This window comes from Lepidochelys kempii, chromosome 1 (genome assembly GCF_965140285.1).
Source record: "Lepidochelys kempii isolate rLepKem1 chromosome 1, rLepKem1.hap1, whole genome shotgun sequence".
Lineage (NCBI taxonomy): Eukaryota > Metazoa > Chordata > Testudines > Cheloniidae > Lepidochelys > Lepidochelys kempii.
The window spans coordinates 97601835-97627745 of NC_136380.1; the positions used below are offsets into that span (position 1 = coordinate 97601835).

General features: G+C 43.6%; 1 protein-coding gene across 4 annotated transcripts in view; it reads left to right on the top strand.

Annotated features, from left to right (window-relative positions):
• The first annotated feature begins 3406 nt into the window (after positions 1 to 3406).
• The window catches only part of DNAJC3 (DnaJ heat shock protein family (Hsp40) member C3), a 64462-nt gene continuing 41957 nt past the window's right edge, over positions 3407 to 25911 (top strand). Inside the window, exons 1-4 of one of the 4 annotated variants that reach the window (XM_073347977.1) lie at positions 3407 to 3695; positions 15245 to 15355; positions 20497 to 20621; positions 23190 to 23264. In XM_073347977.1, the coding sequence (XP_073204078.1) occupies positions 3614 to 3695; positions 15245 to 15355; positions 20497 to 20621; positions 23190 to 23264 (393 nt within the window). In that variant the 5' untranslated portion in view covers positions 3407 to 3613. Of the gene's footprint in view, positions 3696 to 5231; positions 5599 to 15244; positions 15356 to 19753; positions 19973 to 20496; positions 20622 to 23189; positions 23265 to 25911 lie in introns of those variants that run through there. The other 3 variants (XM_073347984.1, XM_073347994.1, XM_073348003.1) reach the window with 3 other exon arrangements.

Genomic DNA, 25911 nt, shown 5'->3' on the forward strand with positions numbered 1-25911 from the left:
TTTTAATAAGTACAGTACAGTTGACGTTACATCATGCTGGGGGAGGGTGGGGTTGGGAAATTCTCCCGGTATAGTTTCAGTCAGAGTTGGCAACCCTAAGCATGAAGTCTAGAATGAGGCAGAAGAGAAAGGGTGAGTAACCTCCTGGAGGGAGAAGTCTAGATTATCGGTGTTACTGTAGTGCCTAGGACCCCTAGCTATGATGCTGATATAGAGCATACTAGCAGAAAGAGTTAGTGGCTGATCATAAAAGTGGCTTTTCTGTTTCTTCTTAACAAGAAGATCTAACTAGACCTTGATGTTTGTATTCCTCTTGCTGAAGAAAAAAAAATTGCAATGCACAAGATTCCGTGGCTCATACAGAGTGAGTAACCTGTATAATGTACACATTCCTTTGTAGCTCAGAACTTGACATGTATATTGTATTTGAAATATCTAGCCTTCCTGCTGTGTGGTACTAGTATTGGAACTAGTGTAAATCTCAGTGATGTTTTGTTTGGGCTTTAATATACCCCAGAAGGGTTGGCGTTTTTGGTTTGGCTGAGGGCTAACAGTGGGTAAGCGAGATTTCAGCAACAGCTGAATCACAACAGCAAGAGGTAAGAGACCCTCGCATGTGGTATTATAATTGGGATTGGCAAATACATCTCAGAGGAGAAAAAGAATCAACTTTGAACAGCTCTCACTACTTAATGCAGATAATACTAAAAAGTGAACTGTTGCAAATACCCATGAAGACAGAAAATTAAAAAAAACCTCACCAGAAATACGGTGTTGCCAACTCTCACAAGTTGCTTGCAAGTAACAGGATTTTATCTGGAGCTGGAACCACTCCAGAAGTCCAGGCCTCCCCCAAATTTCAATCCTGCCTGGGGGGAAAAAACACCATCTGATTAGCTACCTTCCCCACTCACCTGCCTTCTAGGGAAAAACAGCCAATCAGAGCTGCTGCAGGAGGAAGACAGAGCTCTCCCAACTTCCCGCAGGAGCTGTCACAAGCAAGACATAGGCAGTCAGACTAGTGGTCAAAGCAGGAGCTGGGAGTCAGGCCAGGTCACAGACCAGGAGGTCAGAGTCCAAGACAGTCCAGAGGGAAAACCAAGAGTCCAGTGTCAGGAGGCAGGCAGGATCAGGTTACCAAAAGATCAGAGGCAGGAGACAAACCTGAGAGCAGATCCACAGATTGATAACCAGAGTCAGGATACCAGGAAATCAAGCCATGGGAGTGAGTGCAGAAGGCACACAGTCCACAACAGTGTGAATACTAGTTGCACAGACAGCTTTCTGTTCCTGTGCTGGGTTTATATAGGAGCTGTGGACCAATCAGGATCCCCCGCATCCTGCCAGTCAGGTTCCAGGACTGAAGTCAACTATTGGGTTTCAGCTTTTATCCTAGCAACTGTTACCAGGTAGCAGTTTGGTATTTATGAGCAACTAAGAACCCTGTAGACCCAGGTTCTAGACCCATGGTCCCAGACAGGAACCCAAAGGCATTTTAGGGAGGGCTGAGGAGAGGAAGCAATTGACACCATTCTCACAGGAGGGGAGACACAAGGGAACAGAAAGAGCTCCATTGTTACCAGAAGAAAGTAGGGAAGATATTTTAATAAGAACCCCCGCCTAGAAAATAAGCCCAAGCCCCTGAATTAGGGTCTATCACCTATTACTCGCAACAGGAAATTAAAACAAACAACAACAAAACCCCACTCTTAAAGGGATGAGCCAAGAGGGACTTATTAACTGAGCAGGATAAAGGATAGACAGAGTGGTAAATGCAAACAGAAAAAATAGCTCAGTGGTTTACAGAATAAAAGTAGGGTTGAAGCCTAGACTCAGCTAGAACCAAAATGGACTTAAATAAAGTTTCAACGTTACTCAGTTCGTTGCTGTAAAGGGCTGTAGACTGGATGGAGCCAGCTCACATTTCCTCTCATTCAAGGGAATCAGGATAGGGTCCTCAAGGACCATGTCACCAGAGATCAGGACCATTCAATGGGATGGAACAGGTACACCTTCACCGATGGAACAGGTAAGTGGTTGACATTTCCTCTTGACGATCGCCTGACTGAATTTAGGCTGCCTTCTGAGCGGACAGCAGTCAGCATATATATCTTGTATATATCTCCTGTTGCCAGACAGATTACCTCATGGTCATGTGACCCTTTCTCACCCTTTTCCTTCAAACTTTCCTGCCTCTGCCTTGTTACCACGCAGGATAGTTCAAGCCTTATTCAATTGAAGACAAGCACCTCTAAGAGGGTGCTAAACTATAATACAATAAGGTAAACCAAATTTAGAGGGTGAAAGACAACAACAAAAAACCCAAAATGGCAAAAATCCTTAACACCACAACTCAGGGATGTGCAAAATGGGTCATTGTGCTCCACTCCCTTCTCTATCCCTGCAACTCCAGGCTCAGAAAGGGAAGAAGAACCCCTGGAGTTGACCCCCACCAGCCTAAAAAGGGGGACCCTGTTGTAGCTGCCTCTCTGGGCCTGGGATGTGTGTGTTACAAAATCCCTAGAGCTGCAAGAGGAGCAGAACTGAGGCTGAGAGGAAGTACATAATTACTTGATTTGGGGATTGGAGGGCATAATTGATCTGGGGGGGAGGCTGAGGGAGCAGAATTAATGAGGTCACAGGAAGTAAATAATTAATTAGTTTGGGCTGCATAATTAATTGATGGGGTGGGGGATGGACAGATGGCAGATACAGAATTAATTAATTAGAATTTGGGGGTTTGGTGAGAAGTGGGAAGCTCTGCACCATCAGACAGTGAGAGCTCCTGAAGCAGGGCCCAATCACCTGAATACATTGGGAGAGTTGGCAAATGGCAACACTAATTCTCCCCCCCACATACACACACTTTGGGGATGGGGTTGGGTTCATAATCACGAGATAGACCAAAAAAAAAAAAAATCCAATATATCTTTTATAAAAGAAAGTTGGAGTGGTGTGTGGCTCATGATTTCCAAGTTTGGGGCTGGGAATACTGCTTTAGCTGGTAATGGCATTCCCATGGCTCTCTGTCCTAAGGACCCAAATCCCACAATCCTATCCACTCAAATGACTGTAGGATATAGTGGGTGTCTCAGGATGATTTTCCCCCCCTTTCTATGGGTCCTGGCCCAAGAGAGACGGAGTACCTCTGAGCTAAAGTTTTGGACCAGATTGAGGCTTTAACGAGTCGTCCCTGGGCAGGCTGCAAAGCATTTACACACTGAGCACATGCACAAGCCTCTCCCCCCACTTACTGCCCCTCACACGTCCCCATTCATTCCGCCCCCGTTACCCGCCCACGAGGAACGAGCACATTCTCTTGTCGGGAGAGGGCAAAGGCGGGGCAGCAGCCTCAACTGTGAGTCCTGCGCATGCTCGGGTCACGCCTGGCGCGCAAGCGCAGTACCGTCCGGGGAGCGGCGGCTGACACTAGTCCGCGGGCTCTCCACGTTTCCCTAGAAGGGGGCCGGGCAGGCGGCGGCGCGGCCAATCGGAGGCGCCCACGACCCACCCCACCGAACTTGGAAGTGGAACCGCGCTGAGAGCCCTGCCAGAGGCGCGTGGCGGGGTCCGCAGTCGCGCGGGGGGTTAGGGCGCGCGTGGCCGTATCGCCATGGTGTCGTCCAGCGCGTGCGCCGGCCAGGTGGGCGCCGTGCTGCCTCTGCTGCTGGTGCTCTTCGACCTGCTCGGCGAGGGTGAGGGGCTGCGGGGCGAGCCCGCGCTGGTGCACGGCGCTGCACGCTGCCGGGGGAGAGGGGACAGGGCTGCTGTTGCTGGCGGGGCGGGGCGGGACAGGGCAGTGCCAGCCTTCTGCCGGGGGAAGCTGCTGCCCAGCGTGCAGGGGGTGATGTGGTGCTGGGACGAGGGGCTCGGAAGTGTGGGGGAGGTTGGCACTGCGGGGTGAGCATGGGGCGGAGCAGCGCCGGGCTGGCGGGGGGGACGAGGCGAAGGTTAGACTTGGTGCCTTGGTTTGGTTTTCAGTGATATGTAATCATGCTCACCACAGAGAAGCCCGCACTTCCCTGAGCACTCTCGCGTATTACCACATCATAGGGTTATTTACCATCACAACAGCACCGTTGAGTGGTTTTGAGTATTATACCCCTTAACCTCCTGACGCGTTGAGGGGTATCACCGCAGCAGCGCTGTGCTGGGCTCTAGTGCCAGGATGCCACCTGGGAGGGAGAGCAGATCTGTGTGGACTTGGGGGCAATGCCAGCCTGTGGGTATTGAAGGGAGATAAATCTGTGATGGGCAGGGAATGTCAGCCGGCGTTGGGATTGTCAAAGGTGCACTGCCATTAATTCTGGGTACAACCAGAGAATGATGGCAGTAAAAAATAGAAAAGTTTGTAACTTTTCTAGTTGGGGGCAGTGGACAGTCACTTTGAAAAGAATAAGTGTTTCTGAAAGATCTAAATTCAAATAGATTTTAATACAAATATGATGACTAGAAATAAATGCAGCCATCACCATTAATTGTTGCTTTTAAAAATCCTAGTATTTAATTAATGATATTTCTAGTTTTGTGTTGTAGCTTTGTTTTGTTGAAACTACAGCAAGTGCAGTTCTATTTATTTTGGTTTCTATTCTTAGACCTTCTTAATCTGTTTTCAAAAGAAACAAGGGAAATTGGTAGGATGCTAATTACTGTATGATTTTAAAACTGTGGATCTAGCTTAAAGAATGGCCATGTGGAAATGGTATTATGAAGTTCCATACTTGTGGTGTCTCACTGATTTCCATACAGATTTGCTCAGTTTCCAAGTAAAAATATTTTTTTTCCTAACTTTTAGCCCTGTAAGGTTGCTCTGGGCTCTGAAAATCAAGTTAGGTTTTGTTTTGGGTTTTTTTAATCGTTCATCGCTGCCAAGAATAGTGGTTCTGCAGAACAAATTATTCCCTCAGCTAACGGGGTTGCACAGGTGTTTGTGAGGGCATAATTTGAAAGCTGGTTGTACAGATGTATCAGAAGACACAATTTGGCCTGCAAAACTCGCATTATTGCTTGTAACGAATGAGAAAGAAAGAAAAAAAAACTGCTTCACTATCACAGCTCAGAGTAACAGCCGTGTTAGTCTGTATTCGCAAAAAGAAAAGGAGTACTTGTGGCACCTTAGAGACTAACCAGTTTATTTGAGCATAAGCTTTCGTGAGCTTCGATGAAGTGAGCTGTAGCTTACGAAAGCTTATGCTCAAATAAACTGGTTAGTCTCTAAGGTGCCACAAGTACTCCTTTTCTTGTCACAGCTCAGTGAATATGGACCTTTCTAAGGACTGTAGTCACTCTGGAGGTTAGAAATGTACTTTGAAGTTGTATTAAATGAGAAGTCTAAAAAGTGGAGTGTCCTGGCTGAATGACAATTTAATATTGAATGTAATGTGGCAAAGATACACTGTACTGTATAAGTATATGCTGCAGGATTGTATTGGTTTTCCCCCAGCTGCTTCTGCTGCAATGTTAAAGGAAGAGTACTAACACCAGATGAATCAGTCTAAGCCAGTGGTTCCCAAGCTGCTTCCAGCAGCTCCCATTCGCCTGGAGCAGCAAACCATGCCTACTGGGAGCCGTGATCAGCCGAATCTGCGGACGCGGCAGGTAAACAAACTGGCCCGGCCCGCCAGGGGCTTTCCCAGCACAAGTGGCGGAACAAGTTTGGGAACCACTGGCCTAAGCATTTGTACTTGTTTTTAAGCATCTGTAGATAATTCATCTTCCAAATATGTTCCTATAGATGCAAGGAGCATGGATGACCTTGGTGCTTTGTTGATTGTGGCCTTGGTAGTTGCAAGTTTACTTTCTAATTTTGTATATATTTTCCTAATAGCAAGCTTTAGCAGATTGTGAAATATTCTCCCAGGGAAGGGTGCCATTTAAACCTAGACTGGACAAAGCACTCTAGACAAAGAACAATTCTACAGATACTTGGATGGCCAAAATATGATCTATTAGGTCTTTTTCATCTCTAATTTCTATGTCTTAATATCTCTTATGAAGTAATATTTTATTTTAGTATATGAGTGGTTAATGTAATACATGACTCACATTTTCCATAGCTGTAGATCATTTTGTACATGTACATTTTTAGTTTCTTCTTACTCTTTCTATAGTGCTGAAAGAGTTAACTAATGAAATGGAGATTTGTAAATGGGAGTGGTGTATTACTGTGAGGTTTCGACCCTCCTGCAGGCTGTGTTCATCTCTTCTTCTCTTGGAACAGAAGCAGTATTTTAAGTCACAATTTCCCTGGTTTTAAGAGGAGTTTGAGATTCTCTTGGGAAGAGATGATGCTGGAGTTTACTATTAGAACTAGTTAGAAAATAACTATTTCACCAGCTCATCTTCCAAGAAAGTCAGTCAGTGCATGTTCCTCCAATTCCACACCTCATTCTTTCTGGTGTTATACCAATAAAACAAAACCCAACAAGATCTTTTAAAATGCCCCGTTTATTGTGAATACAAAAAGAGGCACAGTAAACAAGTAATCATAAACATTCTATCCTATGTACTCACACAAAATACCAAAAGTGGCAAAGCAAGTAAACAGTCATATTTACTACATCCTATTCACTCCTACACACATACACGTACAGGTTCTGCGAAGTTGTTACAGTTACCAGCCTAGAGGTTGCTCATGCCAGTTACTGGCCAGGTAACCTGGGCATGAGGGTGGAGCCGAGTCTTTGTCGGATGCACATCCGATGCTCCTGGAGGGCGATTGTAGAACCAGACTCAAAGTTCTTAGTCTTTAGGGTCTGTTTTTATAGGAGTTTATTCCTATGCCAGTCTGTGGACAGGGCCGTTTCTAGGCACCAGCAAAACAAGCAGGTGCTTGGAGAGGCACATTTCTAGGGGCGGCATTCCAGCGCCAGCCATGTGGCCCCTAGAAATGCTCCCCAGCTCGCCTCCGCCCGCTCCCCTGAGTGCATCACCGCCACTCCACTTCTCCCCCCTCCCTCGCAGGCTTGCCGCACGCGAAACAGCTGTTTTGCACAGCAAGCCTGGGAGGGAGGGAGGAGAAGCTGAGTGGTGGCATGCTCGGGAGAGGTGGCGGTGGTGGAGCGGAGGTGACCTGGGGCGGGGAGTGGTTCCTCTACCCCCCCTCCCCCCATTACTTCCTGAGGTCCCCCCCCACTCACCTCCGCTCCGCCTGCTCCCTTGAACGTGCTGCCTCTCCCTTGCCTGGGAGGGAAGGGAGGAGAAGCTGAGCGGCAGCGTGCTCAGGGGAGGCGGCGGTGGTGGAACGGAGGTGAGCTGGGGCGGGGAGCAGTTCCTCTAAATTCCCCCCATTACTTCCTGTGCCCCCCCCCGCTCACCTCTGTTCTGGCTGCTCCCCTGAACGAGCTGCCTCTCCTTCGCCTGAGAGGGAGGGGGAGAAGCGGAGCTGCGACGTGTTCGGGGGAGCAGGCGGAGTGGAGGTGAGCTAGGGCAGGGGGGAAAGTGTGGCATGCCCTGGGAGGAGGCGGGGCTGGGGATTTGGGGAAGGGGTTGGGAAGGAGCAGAGTTGGGGTGGAGCCGGGGGCAGGGAGGCATGGGAAAAAACGTGGGGGCGGCCAAAATTTTTTTTGCTTGGGGCAGCAAAAATCCTAGAGCCGGCCCTGCCTGTAGAGGTGGCTTCATCCTGCTGTTGCTGAATCAATCAGCAGATGACACATCCCTGACGGCTCCATGCTGCCAGAAGTTATCTTGTTCTTCGATTCTCCAATCCTTGAAGCTGTTGGGTGGATTCCAGTCTGCCCTCTGGGGGTCATTCTTTGGCCAATTGATACTGAAGTGGTAACTCTTAGGCTGGCACTCCTAACCATTCATCTTCTATTTACACACAACATCCATTCACACGCATTTTCGAGCTTTAGTTCAACATATATTGCTTCTAACTTTAACAACTCTTAGGGTGTAAGGAAACTGCTTAACCCCCTTACCATATAACGTACATAACAAGCAAGATAAAGAAGGTGAGAAGGGTGGGAGTCTCTGTGTGCTGTTCTGAGGAACAGTTGGTTTTGCAAAGTCTTATCTCTTCTGAGAACAAACTCTCTGTCCCAGGATGTGCTGAGCAGTTTGGCCTTGCAAACCGCTCACAGAGAAAGGAAAGGCCTTCTAATTAACATTACTTTGGGATCTTTAAACTATATAAAATTAAAAATCATACAGAAATTCTCTGATATAGTAACATTGGTACCACCAGTCGAACTGTGACTTTTAAATGATGTCAAGTATCAGAAGGGTGGCCGTGTTAGTCAGTATCCACAAAAACAACGAGGAGTCTTGTGGCACCTTGAGACTAACAGACTTATTTGGGCATAAGCTTTTGTGGGTAAAAAATCCCGCTTCTTCTCCTCATGGTTTTTGTGACTTTTAAAAAGTTCCCTTTGCAACTTGTTAACTTGCTGTAGAAGTTCATATTAGCTGTGTAAAAATCTGTAGGACGAAGGAGCGTATTTTAACCTATAGTCTGACATGGCTGCTGGTATTGTACCTCAGATGTCTATCTCAGGGTTATGAAAAGGTTCCAGAACTTTTGGAGGTGAACTGCAGCTTGCACTGCCATTTCCCTAGTATTCTAGTACCTGATTGAAAATGAGCCCCAGTCTTCGTTTGGAATTCTTTTGACTTAAGAACATGAGAATGACCCTACTGGGTTGGACCAAAGGTCCACCTTGCCCAGTATCTTGTCTTCCGACAGTGGCCAATGCCAGGTGCCCCATAGGGAATGAACAGAACAGGTAATCATCACGTGATCCATCCCGTCGCCCAGTCCCTGACTTCTCCACTAGAGGGCCCTTGTGCCAAATTAAAGCCTTGTGGATCAAAGATATTCGTCCACCCCAAGCTAGAACTGGGAAGAGAGGACTAGATGGAAATGCCCTGTTTCTCTTCTGTTCCTCCATCCAAGTAGAAAAGCAAATTGGTCATAAGGAGGGGGAGAAAAGATGGGCCAGCTCTGCAGGCAGCTTAGCACTCAGAGCTGGCTTCATTCTCTGCTAAGCTTCTGGGAACTGCTTCTCCTTATCACTCTCCTCTTTCCTTCCCCTCTCACTAGATTCCTCTCACTGATCCCAGGCCGCTGCAGATTCTGGAGGGGAAGGAGGGTCACTGGTGACTTTCTTTTGCCCCCACCCCTTCCCAATGTCACTTCCATCTTCGGGAGTGGAGGGGATTTCTGCTCAGTTGCTACTATCCAAAGTTACTCCGTATCCCTAGTGAGTGGCACAGGTGTTCCTTTCTCAGTCTCTTCCCTTCCCAAACCTCCTTTGCCTAACTGCTTTTAGCAGCAGTGCAGCTGCTGCTGTAGCTAGCTGTGCCTCCCTGCTTCTGAAAGGCAGACCTACCTGAGTGGGGGCAGGGCTCTGTGAATGGGGGAGGGTTCCAGACCCTGGCTCGAGCCGGAGCCCAGATATCTATACTGCGCTGTTGATGAGCACCTTTGTGCTGTTCCTGAAAGGTCCTTGTGGTGGGCACTCCTCTTCCTGCTCTATGCACACTAGAGTTTCACCTCAAAAAAACTTTCCACAATACGTAGAAACATTAGAAAAAGAATCAGCAGTTAATAGCAAAATGTCAGACTGTCATTTTAAACATCACACTTTCATGTAAAATTCTTTTAACCTTTTTTAGTTCTATGTAACAACTTAAATTAGTATACATATTTTCTTTATTTTTATGGCCTCTTACTTTGTGTACAGTCAACTTCACTGTTTTGTTTGTATAGTCACATAACTTCCCTTGTTGTTTGCATGGGCCTTTCACATGCCACAGGGAAGAAAGGTACATTTTGGAAGAAGAAAAGAAAAATGCTATGGAAAAATCTCAAACTCAGCAGGGAGACTCGGACATGTGAAACTTGAACCTGCTTTAAGGTGGTGTGTGGTTTTTTTTTTTTTTTTTAAATGGGCTAGATTTCGATTTGACTGAGTCCCTCTTAAGGTTATACATAGAGATTTAGGGGATTTTTAAAGTTTGTACATTCTAAAATCTAGCATCAGACATTCTAATAACAGTTCTCTGCTCCCAGGATATAGCTACCAGGAAACCTAATATTTCGTTTCTTGAGCTAAAGCAAGTAGAAATAAACATTACTGGCAGGGTTAAAGGGCTAATTGCACCTCGCTTGCCTTTTGTCTCTGAGTGCACCCCCTCAGCTATCAGGCCTGGTGCCTTTACCTCTCGTTGGGTGGCATTCTGCAATTCTCCCACTCCTACTCAGTTTGGCCTGAGCTACCCTATCAGCCATGCTTACCCTGCAGGTCCAGCTGGGTTTGACACCTGCAGTTCTTCCCTTCAAGAGTCTGTGACCAGTGCTGCATATAGTGACAAGACAGCCTTCTTACAAATCAAAACATTGCTTTGTTTCACTGTTGAAATTAAACAATTAGAAAAAATGAAAAAACTAGAAAAAAACAGCAAGTAGACAAGCTCATGAACTATCTTAACTATAGGCTTACCATTCCTTGATGGTAGCCTAGTCAGGTCTAGTTTCTTCAGACACCCCAGAGGGTCCTGGATGTCAGTCTGTTCCTCTCCAACATCTTTCCAACAACTGCCTTACCCAGGGGGAGAGGAAGGGGGGGGGGAGAGAGAGAGAGAGAGGTGAGAGTGTGTGTATGTGTCACTCTCTCTCCAGCCAGAATCTTAATTACTATCAGTTCTTGTACTTTTATCCATCTGGACCAAACCAGTCTGGTAAGCTCAGCAACAGATCGAATCAGACTCCTCAGAGCCAATATAGCTTTTTCTACTGTCTCATAACAATCCTCCAGTTTTTACCTTGGGTGGCTTGTCATGGGCCATTGTTTCCTTACTGCACGTTATTAAACTAACCACTGTATTCATACAGTAAACATCCCAGTAACCAAGTCAGCGTACAGTATTCAGAACTTATTATGCTGCTGCTCCATGTCTTTCACAGGTGGCACTAAGGGTTCCATTCTGTGTTCCCTTCCCCCACCCCCTAATGGAGCTGATTGCGCTATGATACTTTCACCTTGCAGGTCGGGTTGCCAGAGCCCTCACCACCTCCCACACCTCAGCCACCTGCCAAGCCTAGATCCCCATTCCATTCCCCGAACCCTTCATTTCTGGCCCCACCCTGCAGTCCGCACCCCCAGCCCAGAGCCCATATCCCCTCCCATACCCCACTGCCCTTCCCCAGCGTGGAGCCCCCTCCTGCACCCCAAACCCCTCATCTCCAGCCCCACCCCAGAGCCTGCACCCCCAAACAGACCTCAACCCCTCCCGCACCCTTGGGCCTTAGAGAGGGAGAGGGGCAAGGGTGTTCGGTTTTCTGCAATTAGAAAGTTGGCAACCCTACTTGCAGGATCAGGCTGTAATCTGCCTACAGTAACTGTATTGTAGCAAAAAAATACCTTAAAGTTTCAACATGCACATACATAAGGTTGGAAGTGTGGAATTGTGTTGATGCTACACAACTGTATTCTGTGTCCAGTACTGGTATGTTCCTAAGCATAACTTCTTACAGTACATCCCTTCTATGTTAGGTATACGTGATCTAAAATAGCAGAATACCTGCATTAATGCTTGCCCAGAGTGAGTAGAAATGATGGTCTTCTGAGTGGGGCTTCGGTTCTGCTGTCCCTTTGAGGTGATGGGGAGAGAAGGATCAGACCAGTCCGCATGCTGCTTGTTCTTCTTGAGGAGAAAGCCAGCACTTTCGCAGAATGACAGAGAATGGAGTAACTTCTTTGCTTTTGTCTAGACTAGGATTTAAAGGTGTGTTAGAATGTATTGGCTAATAGGTTCTAAGAGCCTAATGAAGAAAGGCAATATGTACTTCAACACATGTTAAGGTTTAACTCAAACAGCTAAGCGGAAGCACATGTTACTTTTGTCTACACTTAGCTAAGGCAGTCTAATGTTTACTTCTGCTTAGCTGTTTGAATCAAACCTTAACGTCTTGAAGTACACATTGCCTTTCTTCATTAGGTTCTTAGAATGTATTGGCTAATAGGTTCTAACATACCTTTAAATCCTAGCTTAGACACAGGCCAACCTGTTCTTTTCACAGAATGGAAAGGGGGATCAGGATCACAGCATCCTCTCACCTGCTGCTTCTTTAAGAGCAGGTGCTGGAACTAAGGAGATCAGTGGGAGTGGGCCCAGAAGCTGCAGACTTGAAGTTCTGTAAGGAGTTGGAGAGCCATCACTAATTAATTAACAGCAAGAAAGAAATATCATTGGAAATTAAATCCCCAAGGCTTTGGGGACTTTACTTTGGGTGTGGCTGTCCCTGCTCAGAACTTTCATTTGCTCCTATTGTACTACTCTTGGTGTAATTCTCCATCACCACATCTCATATCTGTTCCTTACACCAATGCTGTCAAGATTTTGAATGTGCTGCTTCTTTCAGTTTAACTCTGCTGAAATCCTTGTGTATGCCTTCATCTTCTGTATGCTGTACTGCATGTCTCTTCTTGGTAGTCTCCCCAAGTTCCAGTTCTGCAAACTTCTGCATTTATGTAATGTTGCACTGTTTTTCTCAGGTATACAAAGAATTATCAAATCAGCCCTATTCTCAAACAATTTCACTGACTTCCCATTTCAGAATCCAGTTCATAGTTGTCGTCTTTGATTTATAAAACACTCTGGACTTGCTTCTGCGTGTTTCACACCTTGTTTTTCCACTCTCCCCATTCAAGTTCCCTCTGCTCATCTAGCACTGGGCTCCTCTGTCACTTCTGACAGTGTGGTTACTGTAGGGAACTGTCCTTCACATCTCCTGCATTTGGAACAGCCTTCTTATATTTCTCCTTGAATATATTTGTTTGCCCTTGTCTGTTCCTTTTAATTTTACTCTCTCTGGCACGATAGCTGAATTGTATTATATAACTCTTCTTAAAATTATTTTGAGACACTTTATATGAAAGATACTACTTAGAACAAGTAAGTCTTATTGTAGAACTCTATTCTTGGAACTGTACTGACATGATTGATGATGAATTAGGAGCAAGGAAGTGAAGAAGGCTGGTTCAGATTCAAACACCATTCCAAAGACCGAGCGAAATCAATCTTTTCTGAATTAGAAAAGATAAAGCTGGTAGAGAAATGTTGTGTTCGTCATGCAAACAAAATTGAAGTGTGAGGACAAGGGGGTGAGGGGGGAGCCCCTGAAAAGTGCTGTTTCCATTTAGAGCTGTGTTATTGTGAAGGACCCTATTTATTATGACCTGCTGCCAGTGTAGTTTTATTGTTAATGAATGTATGTTAATTTCAGTGCTGTTTGTTTGATTCTGCTGTGGTCCATAGCCAAAACTGTCTTTTGACCTCCGCTGAAATGAAATGTGATCGAGTAGAATATCTGACTCTTCAAAAAGGGCTTTCACACTAAAGCAAATTTGAAGTGGGACATTCTGTACAAGTGACTCACTCTCACTAATTGTCTCTGTACCATTTGTTGCTGTTGCAGCAGGTATTTATAGTTTATTAAGTACCTCCTTCCAGTTGACCAGCATCTGCTTGATCCTGCAGTGACATCAGAACCCTGCCTTTATTGATAGGCCCACCTGTCTAGAATCCCCATCTGAGTGTTGGACATACCTGTAGTTTTTGTTAATCTAGTGATATGTTTGAGGTATCAGTTTTTTGAGTTAGTATTTCAGGCCAGTGAAGTTTTCTCAGTGGGAAACTTTTCTCAGTTACTGGGTAGGAGGGGATCAGAGCCATGGAGTGGAGCTACTTCAGCAGTGTAATGAGGGAGCACAACCCAAATTCCCAGATGATGATCTGGCTTGCAGAAAGTCAGTTCACAAAGAGGCCAAAATCTTGTTTTTTAAACAAAGTGGCTCTTCTCTCCAAGAGACTTCTCTCAGAATTTGGAACAGAGAAAAGGAGAGTGACCAGCCATTGTTCCACTTTAGAAATTTCCATACTGACTCTGACCACTTGTTCATTGATCGCTGCATCTTGTCTCTGAAACTGACTCGTATCGGATGTTCCAGAGGAGGGCACAAGAAATTGTGTGGTTAATAATTATGAAATAACTTGCCCATAAGGGAAGTTTCCCCATTCTTGCCATATATTCTTATGCCCTGAGACATTAGTGTTCAATTTTCCTCACCTTCTAAAGCCTCTCTTACGTAGCTGTGGATGTCATACATACAGATGTCTAAAACTTTTCTAAAGATAGAAGAATAAAGGACATTCAATTAAATTAAAAGGAAACACATTTAAAAATGATGTAAGGAAATGCTTTTCACCACTACACATGCTGGGCTTGATCCCGCACCATGCAGTTGATTGGAGTTCCCCCATTGATTTCAGTGGATGCAGAATTAGATACCAAGTCTCTGCAGCAATAACAATTATGAACTCAAATTATACTGTAATAATTATACTGCCTGCGTGATTGAAAGTGCTTGGCTTTGTTCACATTTCATAATATACTAGGGACTGACGTCTCTTGTGCAACTTTGCTCTATAGGTGTTACTGTACTTGAATATTGCATATGGGAAGTCTGACACTTGGCAAACAGAATATGAAACACTGTTCTTGTCCGTGTTTGTTTAAATTCCTTTTATAATATCAAAATATGTACAATAACCTGTATTTAGGACTTGAATTTGTAAAGATCCTTAAATAAAAGAGCATGAAATAAAGTTAAAGGGAACTTCAAAAATTTCTGTGTGGACACTCAGTGAAGAGAATACAGAGTTATCCATCGCACTTTCATGATCAGGTTATTGAAGTAAATTTTAGATTTAAAAAAAAAGTGCTCATGTTCATTCTGTTATGCACAGCATGTGATCCTTGTATTTAGGATTTTAATTACAACAGGAGAGGACAATGTATTTTGCTACCTTATATGGATGTAGAGAATCTTGTATGTGCAAAAGCTAGGTAGAATGTAGCTAGTGATGCATATTCAACAGCTGCTTTTAAAATGGTGGCTTACAGTACTTAGACTTTCTTCATTATAACTGGGTCTTTGGGGAGGGGCAGAAGAGTTAAGTCCGAAAGGAAACTAAGATGAGAAATGTAGCATTTTGTTTTCATGTGCTTCTGTATCAGCAATTTATTTTTGGGGTAGGGAGCTCTTGCCTGGTAACAAAATATGAACTGTCCCTTATGATTTTTATGTATTATGGAGGGAGGGGGGGAGAGAGAGAGAGAGAGAGAGAGAACACTCTATCCATCCCTGCCCTTTTTATTTTATTTATTTATTTTTGGTAGTGTCAACTTTGCTAGAATCAAACTGTGTGATTAAAAATGTTGACTCTTCTATTTTAGGAGTCGAATGTGGAATAAATGCTGAAGTAGAAAAACAACTTGAAATGGGCAAGAAGTTATTGGCAGCTGGACAGCTAGCTGATGCCTTGTCTCACTTCCATGCTGCTATAGGTGTGTATCTGAAGATAAAATTATTTGACTGCTTGTGGTGCAGAATTTTTGTATTGAAATGCTCTATCCTTCACTCTTCCTCATAATTTGCTTAATTAATAAGCCTCCAATTCACAATGCGTGGGTGGACTGCCGTGCCCATGTGGGACCACATGGAGCCCTACTGACCTCATGGATGCGGCAAATGGGACCCCACATGGGTGTGGAAAATTCCAGGATCAGGGCTCAAACCTAGAACAGCCATAGAGTATGTGAACACCAACTCTGGGAGGTGTTGCAAAGCATGAGGCAAACTAACTGCTTGTAACCACCTGGATTGGTGTATACCTTATTACATAGGAGGGCACATAAACCTAAGCACAACATTGTGTAGGCCAAACAGATTTTTACATATTTGAATAAGATTTACTCACCTGTATTGATTTATATTTTAAGTGCAGCTTGTTTTGCATATATTTAGATGATTGTGTATTTACCCACTTGTGTAAATGTGATGACAAAATGCTAAAGAATCTGCTGTTAGTATATTGTTTTGAAGCAGGCTGTGGGCCTTATGAAGTGTTCTGGTGGGCCTTGTATGGTCCATGGGCCGTAGGTTGGGCACCTTGGGTATAATCTGATAACATGTCCCTGCTATTGTCTTGTCAAGATTAGAAAAGAAAACCAAGTTAACAACAACAAAAAAACGGGGTGTGTGTGGGAAGGTGGGGTGGGACTTATCCCTGTTTTCTTCCTCTACCCTCCTTTCCAACCCCATAAAAAATCAAGCACATACTTTTTAAAAATACTACATATTCCTTGGGTGGGGTAATCTTCCTGATTTAAGAGAAACTGTAAAGTGTTTTGAGACCTCTAGTGCTGGAATGTATTTTCCATAACTTTTAAATTCACATACTACCACTGGTGGAATGGAAGACAAGGATCGTTGCAAGTTCATGAATTTTTGAGTGTGTTCATTGCTTGGGTTGAATGCAGGCTGTGCTTTGGAATTTTTATAATCTTAAATCTGCTATTAGTTATGGTGACCAGATGTCCCATTTCTAAAGGGACAGTCTCGTATTTAAGCCCTCCTGCAGGTGTCCTGACTTTTTCTTAAAAACGGGCGAATTGTCCCATCTTTTCTGTCTCTTTCCTCCACCCCCCTCAAAATCAGTACTGGTGGGTCCTGCTGCTGGCGGATCCCTACTCGCCAGCTGCCCGCCCACTAGTGGTGGGGGCAGGTCCAGTAGCCGATAATGGGGGTGGGTGTGCAAGGCTAATGGTCGGGCAAAGCTGCAACACATGGGGCCGGCTGCTCCTCCTGCTGGTCCATCAGCACGGTCCCCGCTGCGTGCTGGCTTTTGGCCAGCAGGGCTCCTCCCTGCTCCCCCTCTTGCTGTCTTCTCCCTGCTTTGCCTCTTTGAACCCCAGCCCCACAGCTCCTCCATATTGCCCCCAGGGGGGCGTGTCCCGCTCCCAGAGCCGGGCAGAGAACCAGCCCCTGGCCAGAGTGCTCAGCTCATCAACAGCCTGGCCGGCAGGCTCCTTCCTTCCCCTGCACTGCCTCTGCCTAGGCTGGGGCAGGGCCCGGGAAGACTCAAGACCCTCTGACCCGGGGTGCTGGCTAGGAGGAGCCAAGCCCTGTTTGTGCCAAAGCCCCACACAGCACTGGCACTGGGAACCCTCTCCACCCCTCACCTAAGCTCTGAAGTGGTGGGGGAAGTGGGAAGCGTTTTCCAGACTGTTCGTGCCCTGACCCTGAAGGTTCCAGAGCATCCCCCCAGGCAGGGGCTTAGCACCCTCTTCACCTGCCCTCCGCTGCCCAGGGTCTCCTAGGCACCCTCCACTGCTGAGCCACCTCTCTGGCTGGATTCGCTGAAGCCCCTGCAGTCAGGTTCCCTGGCCCCTGGTACACAATGCATCCTTAGAGCTTAACCCTTTCCTGCCTGCGCTGGAGCCGGGGGACACAGGGAGGCTGGGTTATGTCGGTGGCCATCAGCAGCCTGGAGGTGTTAACTGCCTTTCAACACTGTGGGCAGGAAGGGACAAGCTGCTTCCAGCCACAGGGGAGCAGGCAGGGGAGAAGATGAGCTCTACAAAGACATGGGCCAGGTCATCTCTCTCTCTCACCCCCCCCCCCAGCTGGAAGCAGCTCCCATCCCTTCCTTCCGCACAGTGCCAAAAGGCTGTGGCTGGCTGCCCCCTCCCACCCACCCCCCGTCCCCACCATTGTGTTGCCTCCAGGTACCAGGAGAGAGGTCCCCGGGGCCCAGCCAGGCATGGAGGATGGACCAGTCAGCCCCACTGTGTGAGAGAGGTGTACGGGAGTGTGGGTGTGTCACTTCTCCCCGTGTGTTTGTGTGGGGGGAAGGGGTGTGTGTCATCCCTCCTAGTGTGAACCCTAAAGCCTTAAAGATAAGATAAATAAAAAGAATCCCACTAGGCAGTAGTTCTTTTTAACGGGCTCAGGCAACTTCTTGTTAGTTTGAATGTTTGTACTGCATAGTTCTGATTGATTGCTGTTTACCTGAATATTAGTAATTTTACCAGGTGTCCCCTATTCAGGATAGGGAAATATGGTCACCCTACAGTTAGTTCTTTTCTTTCCTGCTGCCAATCTCTTATTTTCATGTTATTCACACTATTGTATAGGATGTATGCATACTACAGTTTTCCACTCAGACTTTTTCAAATGGAATTAATTACATAATATAACAATGTAGCATTTTGTGACCATGAAAAGAATGAATATCCATATATGCACTTGCAGTAATATCAGACCTTTGAGATTTAAATTTTCATTCAGGACTACATGCAAAAGTGTGCAGACAGTATGTGTGTCTAAATATTATTGGCTGTTAGTATTTGCTTTCAGTTTAGTTTGGATAAACTGTCATTCATCAAAGTAGGAGAGTGGGGAAGCTTTAATTCTGGATCATTCCATCCAATTACTCTTCATGGTTATAAGTGAATTTAAACTTTTATTGGGTTGGTTTTGAAATATATAGTGATAACTAAAGTAATAACTAATCTCTTCACTGTATGTGACTAGGGATTAGTAATTATTCATTGCTACCAGTGTAAAACTTGAATCTCTTGGTTAGAATTTGTTGGCTGGAAAGGAAAACAAAACTAAAGTTTAAATATGTGAGATTAGTTGTCTAAAGCTTAGTGGGTTAACATTCTATGCAATATTGTGTTCTGTGTTTCATATGATCAGAGTCCCATCTAAAAGTCTTCAACGAGTGTTTTGATCATTTTATCCTATTGGAGTTATTAATACAGGAGCAGCCTTGAGCTAATCTTCACCTTCCAAATCTTTTATTGTCTGTAGTTTTTGAATCTTCAAATTTTCTGAAATTTTTTTGGGGGAAGTATAATTTACATATTACTTAAGGTAACTTTGCCAGGTGCACTAAGACTACCTGCATTTTTTTTGTTACCGAGCAAAGACCCTCTCATTTCTCCAGGCTTTTTGCTTGCTTTGCATGGCAGGACTAACATGTGGACAATAGCTTTTTTTTTTTTCTTCCTCTTTAGATCACAGCCATTGCAATGTTCTGGTCGCAGACATAACATGGTAAAAATCAAGCTGCTTCCTGCTTTACTCTCTTCAGTTCTGGATCTTAACATATGCTTCAGGCTGTGACTGATTGTGTTCTCTGTATGGATATCAGAGCTATTCATTGCTGTACTGGGGGCTCTGAGGCAAAACCCATTTTCTGTCTGCCAGAAGTTTTGTATCTGGTCGTGGGACAGCTCTCTCCTGCCTTGGTTGTTTTAACCCTTAATATTTTGTGTGTGTGTGTGAATAGTGTATTTTGCTAGGTGTAAGGATTATGTACAACTTGAGCTCTACATTTTTTACATAATCTAATTTTGTAACGGGACTCTATGGAGTAGTCTGTGGTAATGGATGATGACTATTTTGTTTTGGATAATAAAAATAAATGTAGAAGTCCATAGCACTAATGCAGAGTGGCCTACATCATCAAGGTAGAAAGTAAGTAACTTTTAGGCCGCTGTCATTTTTCCACTTTAGTAGCCAAATGATTTTAGAATGAAACGGAGAATGTCTCTCCTTGGTAAGACGACCTCTGGAACATTGCTGATAACAGATAAAGCTATGAAGCTCATTTGCATGCCATGAAGTTTTACAACAGTGTTCTTAGATTCATTTGTTAAACTTTGCATTTTACCCTTAAGATCTACTAAGTGAGGGTCATAGGCATCTATTTTGTGCTTCAGATGTGTTTTATTCTTGTATCCAAATCCTAGATTTGTTTTAATAATATATTAAAAAGTCTAGTGTCCTTTAGAAGTAGAAGATACCATTCACTAGTGAGTAGGCTGTGGTCCCATCATTATTCTCCTCTCTCCGAGCTAAGGACATAGCATTATTTTCCTGTATCCTTTCAGAGAAATATGCCCAGAAGTTCCTCAAATGGGTTTCCAAAGCTGGTCAGCGTGGTGGGATTCAAACAAGAGTGAACATATGCTGAACAGCATTGGCAAAGAGAACACTGGAATGGAGCTGCAGAGTCACATAGTTCCATCACGGGCATCACTTTGACACTAAGAGAATAGCTCTATCTCCAGTCCCCTAAATGTCTGTCTTCCATTGGGATAGAAATAACGGTACAGTTAAACAAACTTAAAGTTAAACGAAATATGAAGTTGCTACTGTCTACGTGTAAATTATAAAGTTATGAAAACATTGGACTATCTAAAACAATGCTGGTCATTAGTGGAAAGATGTGTATGGCTTCCTTATTTTGTGCATCTCGTATCAGATGTAGAGACCATGGCTAACAGTGAAAACATTAAATATGCATCCGAAAGTAGGCCTGCAATTTGAGATAAAAAGGGCTAGTATGTTTTAGCTTAACTCCACTGCAGAGCTGAAATATCCTTACACATTCACCTTCAAAACCCTTAGTAACATTGCTAATATTTATGTTCACATCCTATTTTCAATAATGTTAACATGAGCAAATTACAAGTGATGTAAAATATTGTCTACAAATGTTACTTTTGCTAATTGTTAAATATAATTGTCAAATTGCTTAAAATCAGGTAATGCTGCTCTTATTATGATTGCAGCTTAACTGTAGCCAAATTACATTGGGGCGATGTTGTGATTATTTCTTCTTTGCTTGCAGAAGGGGACTCTGATAACTACATTGCCTATTATAGAAGAGCCACAGTGTATTTGGCCATGGGCAAATCTAAAGCTGCAATTCGTGATTTAAGTAAAGTGGTTGAACTAAAGCAGGATTTCACATCAGTAAGTAATGATTTTTCAGGATTCCTTCAGAGTAAAAGAAAATGGTGTTCCTTTTTGTTTTCCTGTTTTGTTTAAAAGGCAGACTATTTTTTAGCTGGTGGTATAGTAAAAAAGAGAATTTAATACCCCATATTTCAGGAAGTTTAAGATTAGATACCCCAAGATACTAGTGCATGTACGATACTGAACACTCTTACACTGGATGAGAGAGAGACTAGTCTTGTCTCACTTTAACTTCTAATTTTATTACCTGGCCTACAGTAAAATGCCCAAATCCTCTGCTAGCATATCTAAGGGTTCGTAATGAATTATGAGTAAGGCTAAGTTTTATTCATGGGTATTTTTAGTAAAAGTCACGGACAGATCATGGGAAGTAAACAAAAATTCACAGCCTGTGACCTGTCTGACTTTTTTTACTAAAAATACCTGTGAATAAAACTTGGAGGCTGCCTGCAGGTGCTGGGGAGAGCGTTAGGGCTGGCAGGTTCCCTACTTGACTCCACACCTTCCCTTCCAGCAGCAGCAGAGTTTGGGTGTGGGAGGGGGCTGGGGATTGGGACATGGGATGGGGGTGAAATGGGCTCGGGGGGGGGTCCCCGGAAGTGGTGACATCCCCGTCGCTCAGCTGCTAGGTGGAGGCATGGCCAGGCAGCTCTGCACACTGTCTCTGCCTGCAGGCACCACTCCTGCAGTTCCCACTGGCTGTGGTTCCCAGCCAATAGGAGCTGCGAAGCCAGTGCTCCGGGCAGAGGCAGCCCACAGAGCTGCCTGGCCACTCCTCCGCCTAGCAGCTGAGTGAGGGGTATGTCGCCGCTTCCAGGGAGCACCCCCAGGTAAGCATTGCCCAAAGCCCACCTCACCCTGTCCTGTGCCCCAACTCCCTGCTCCCTCCCACACCCAAACTCTGTTGCTGGGGAGCATGGGGGGTGCGGGTGCATGGTGGCCCAAGACTGCCCCAGCAGCGGCTAGTGCGCCTGGAGCAGGGGCTGCCTGAGCTGTCCCTGAGCCAGGCACACCGGCTGCTGCAGAAGTCACAGAAAGTCATGGAAAGTCACAGAATCCATGACTTCCATGACAGACTCGCAGTCTTAACTACGAGTCCTCTATAAGCAGTAACATTGGTTGCCAAATCAAGAAATAAGTTACTTTTTAGGATTACCACCTACTTTACCAAAGCTCTTTCAGGCTAATTACTGGGAGATTTGTGACACTGTAATTAGCCATTTGACCAGCCTCCCTACCTGCAACCCAATTTTTTGTTCTGAACTGCAGATTATCTCCTCAAATTTTAAAATAACTATTTGGAAAGAATGAGTCGCACACAGTTTGAAAGGTAAAGATAGTTTATATAATGTTTACAGTCTTGTTGTAGCCATGTTGGTCCTAGGATATTAGACACACAAGATGGATGAGGTAATATATTTTATTGGACCAACTTCTGTTAGTGAAAGGGACAACTTTCGAGCTTTCTCAGACCTGAAGAGATTTATGTAAGTTACTCTGAGCTAAATACAAGGTGGAACAGATTTGTTATGTAGTTAAATCTGTTCCACCTTGTATTTAGCTGTCACACTCGGAGTATCTTTTCCTGACCTGAAGAAGAGCTCTGTGGAGCTTGAAAGCTTGTCTCTCTCTCACCAACAGAAGTTGGTCCAATAAAAGATATGCCCCCACCTTGGGTTTGTTTTTATATAATATTTGCTACTATGACAAATTTGTCAAGTTCTCTCCTTTAAGAGATGAAATAATTTTACAACAAGATGATGCCTTTTAAATGACCTTGTTCTAGTGAACAAATGGAAAGAGTTTCTGTTTTCCTCTCTTTCCCCACCAGATTAAAACATTTGGTATAAGAACAGACCTTAAAGTCCCAGGACTAGTTTAGCAATGTTACTATCAATAAATTATCTTGTAGTCTTTAGATTTTTATTTAACTAACTTATTTAAGAAAGGGGGACTGCAAGTCTTAATTAACATTAATAGCGCATCTAAATTAACTTGCATGAAAACTTTCTTATCCTGAATAATCAAAATTTCAGTTAAGATCCTTCCAAAATAATCTGCACTGACTTTTACAGTGGCTTCTGCTAAAGAGTCCTCATTAAATTTTCAGGTTAATAGAAGTATTAACAATAAGGACTTCTATACCCTTTTGCTGCAATCTATTGAAAAGGCTGTAAATTAAGAAAATCAAAACAGCGTAGCTGTGTTGACTAGTTATTTTACAAGTTAAACAGTTGTTTTTCTTGGTGCAGTCCTCTGATGGAGGAGTTTGGGTGGTAACTGGAGCTACACCTACATTTGCAATGATGGGTAATTACTGATCTAAAACCCTGATGTAAAAGGACATAATCATTTTTGCTAAAGCTGTTCTTGTAAGAACACAGTATAGAGGAGGGATGGAGAGAGCAGACACCTTCATATCTGCTTTTGGTTCAGTTTGTTAGATGTGGATGGGGGCTGAAATTTTCCATTTGATTAAATTTGGGGAAATTGGGTTTTAATTTTTCTTTTTGGCTACAAATAAGAACCAAGTAAAGTACAAAACTGGTTACTGTTCCATTTCAGGCAAGATTACAGAGAGGCCATTTACTTCTTAAGCAAGGAAAATTTGATGAAGCAGAAGATGACTTCAAAAGTGTGGTAAGTAGGAAGCATAGAAAACTACACCGTTGGCTTTAAATTCAGATTATAAGATTTAGGTATGGAATTTTTCTCATAACCTAAACCTAAATCCATCGTAGACCACATACATATGTAGCTGAGTTGCAGACTGCTTTTTTTTAAAGATATTGCAGCAGAGCTAAGCTAGTTTGTATGAACAAACAATGGAAAAAGTAGTAATAGAGTAATTGGGCACCTTTTTAATGAAGTTCACAATACTTTAATTTTTCCGTTATAAAGAAACAGTTCAGTTGCAAATGCCACTGCATATAAGATGTTTTTCTAAACAATATAATGAAAATAAGTCTGCATTTGTATGGTTAAGTAGATTTTATTCTGTCCCATTTTGTGTGTCACTTCAGTTATTTGACATGAGAACAATCGTGTAGTGTAGCATTTTGAAAAATATTGTCAGGTTTAAGCATGTTTACCCCTTCATCATTCCTTCTTGACATGCACACCAGGGAAAAACGTGTCCCCACAGAGAGGAAGGATAGTACAGACGTTACTGTGCTAGCCTGGGACTTGGAGGATCTAGGTTCAGTTTCTTGTCCACAGACTTCTGGTGTGACCGTTGCAAGTTACTCAGTGTTTCTGTGCCTCGGTTCTCCAGCTGTAAGATGACCTCCTTACCTCACATGGGTATTGTGAGGTGCTCAGATACTGCAGGAATGGGGGCCGTACAAGTACTGTAGAGGGTTTTTTCCCTAAAAACACGTTTGGTTTATTTTTTATCTTGTCAAGTAAAAGGTATTTATAAACCTTAAGCACACCTTACAAAAAGTAAACTGCTTCCATTCTGAGATAACATACTAGCCTCTTCCTTCTCTTCTTGTCACATCAGGCAGGTTAGGTGTAGGCCACTGAGCAAAATTCCAAAAGCTATGGGAATAGGCTGTGTTTGCTTTGCTTTTCTTTCTTACGTAGAGTTGTGTATTTTAATGATCAAGCACTTAAAGCTTTAAGGGATAGGCATTTTTTTATAACACAAAGTAAAGAAACCCTATAAATGAGTGTAACTGTATACTGTGGTTCCAGCTTTGTTCATGGAATGTGTGGAAGTACAGAGATTTGATGTTTAATGGAGACCCTTCCCATGAGTGCTTAAGACAAAAAATCTGGTGGTCATATATTCAACAATCCTTTAGTGGTATGGAAGAGAGGAGAGAGACTGGTTTTACTCTGGTTAGCTGAGTGTCTTGTCATTGTAATGGATTTTAATACTATGAGTGATTAATTACTGGTTTTGTGCATATGCCTGTGTGTGAAATTTAATGTTTCTCCAGACATTTGCTGCTAGCACCACATTTGGAAACTTTTTTTTTTGTTTTTTGCCACTAAATCAGCAAAATAGTTTTTATTCCCAGCCAAGCTTCAGAGCTCTAGAAGAGCAACAGAACACAAAGCTTAACTTTACTTTTCAAATCCTGGCTAATATAAAGTAAAGTTGTGTTTGGCTTAAACCTATTGAGTATCATATTAATAAAACTAAATGACTAGCAATTACTGCTGATATGATAGAGTGGACCATTATGCTGGAAAAAGTACAGTAGTATCAAGCCTATTACAAACTAGTTATGAATATCTGAAAAAACCCATTTCAGTTAACTAAAACATCCCACCAGAATATGACCATCAAATAATAATTATGAAAATATACACGTTTTAAAATATTTGGGAAGCTTCAGACTCTTATGGTCTCTACAAGGTAGTTGTACTTGTTCTATTTCTTTAGTTCCATAAATAACACAAACACAATTGATTTGCTTATGTGCATATAATCACTTTTACTGTTCTCTGAATTTACTGTTAAAAGCACAAACTTCAGTTAAATATGACATAGTATGTTCCTGATTTTTTTTAACCTAACAAACTGATAATTGTATAGGATAATTTAGAAGTGTTGCTTGAGTGAGTTTTAAGCTGTTTTTTAGCTGATGTTCTGTGTGTGTGGGAGGCTGGGAAAGGGGGGGAATTACCTAGCTCTCTGAAGCTGGGTGGGTTTAGACCACCCTGGTGGTTCTGCCAAACGTTCTGTGCAAACTATTTATTATTGTGTAGACCTATATAAACTAAGCTTCTCAGAAGATGAGGGAACACACTTATTGATACTATGCATTTTTTTTCTGTTGGTTTGTTTGTTTAGGAGTTTGTATGGAATGTACTTAGATGGGATAGTCTTTCTGAATGACTTCCAAGACTTGTGTATGGTAATTCCACTTTATGACCAGGGGAATGGGGAATATCTGTTACATTCATTATTAGAGGGCTATGAACCATAGCATTAAACCAGCTGCTGAGCAGCAGAAGAGTAACCAGTTGGACCTTGATGCTGCTGTTTGAAGGCGTTCTCTTGAATATGGATCAGTGCAGTCCAAGGGAACACAAAGGAGGACCTTGGGGTAACTTTCATAAAAGCATTTAAGTGACTTCGGCGCCTAAGTGATTTGTGTTGGAAAATTTTACCACTGGTCTCATCTGTCCTTTTCTCTCCCCCCCCCCCATCCATTTCCTCCTTGGAAACAACCATTGGTTCAGCTTCTAAAGCAAGATCCTTCTCCTTCCTTTAAACATCATGGGGAAGACCATATCCCTCAGTCAGAATGTCCTCTACAAGGGGACAGTC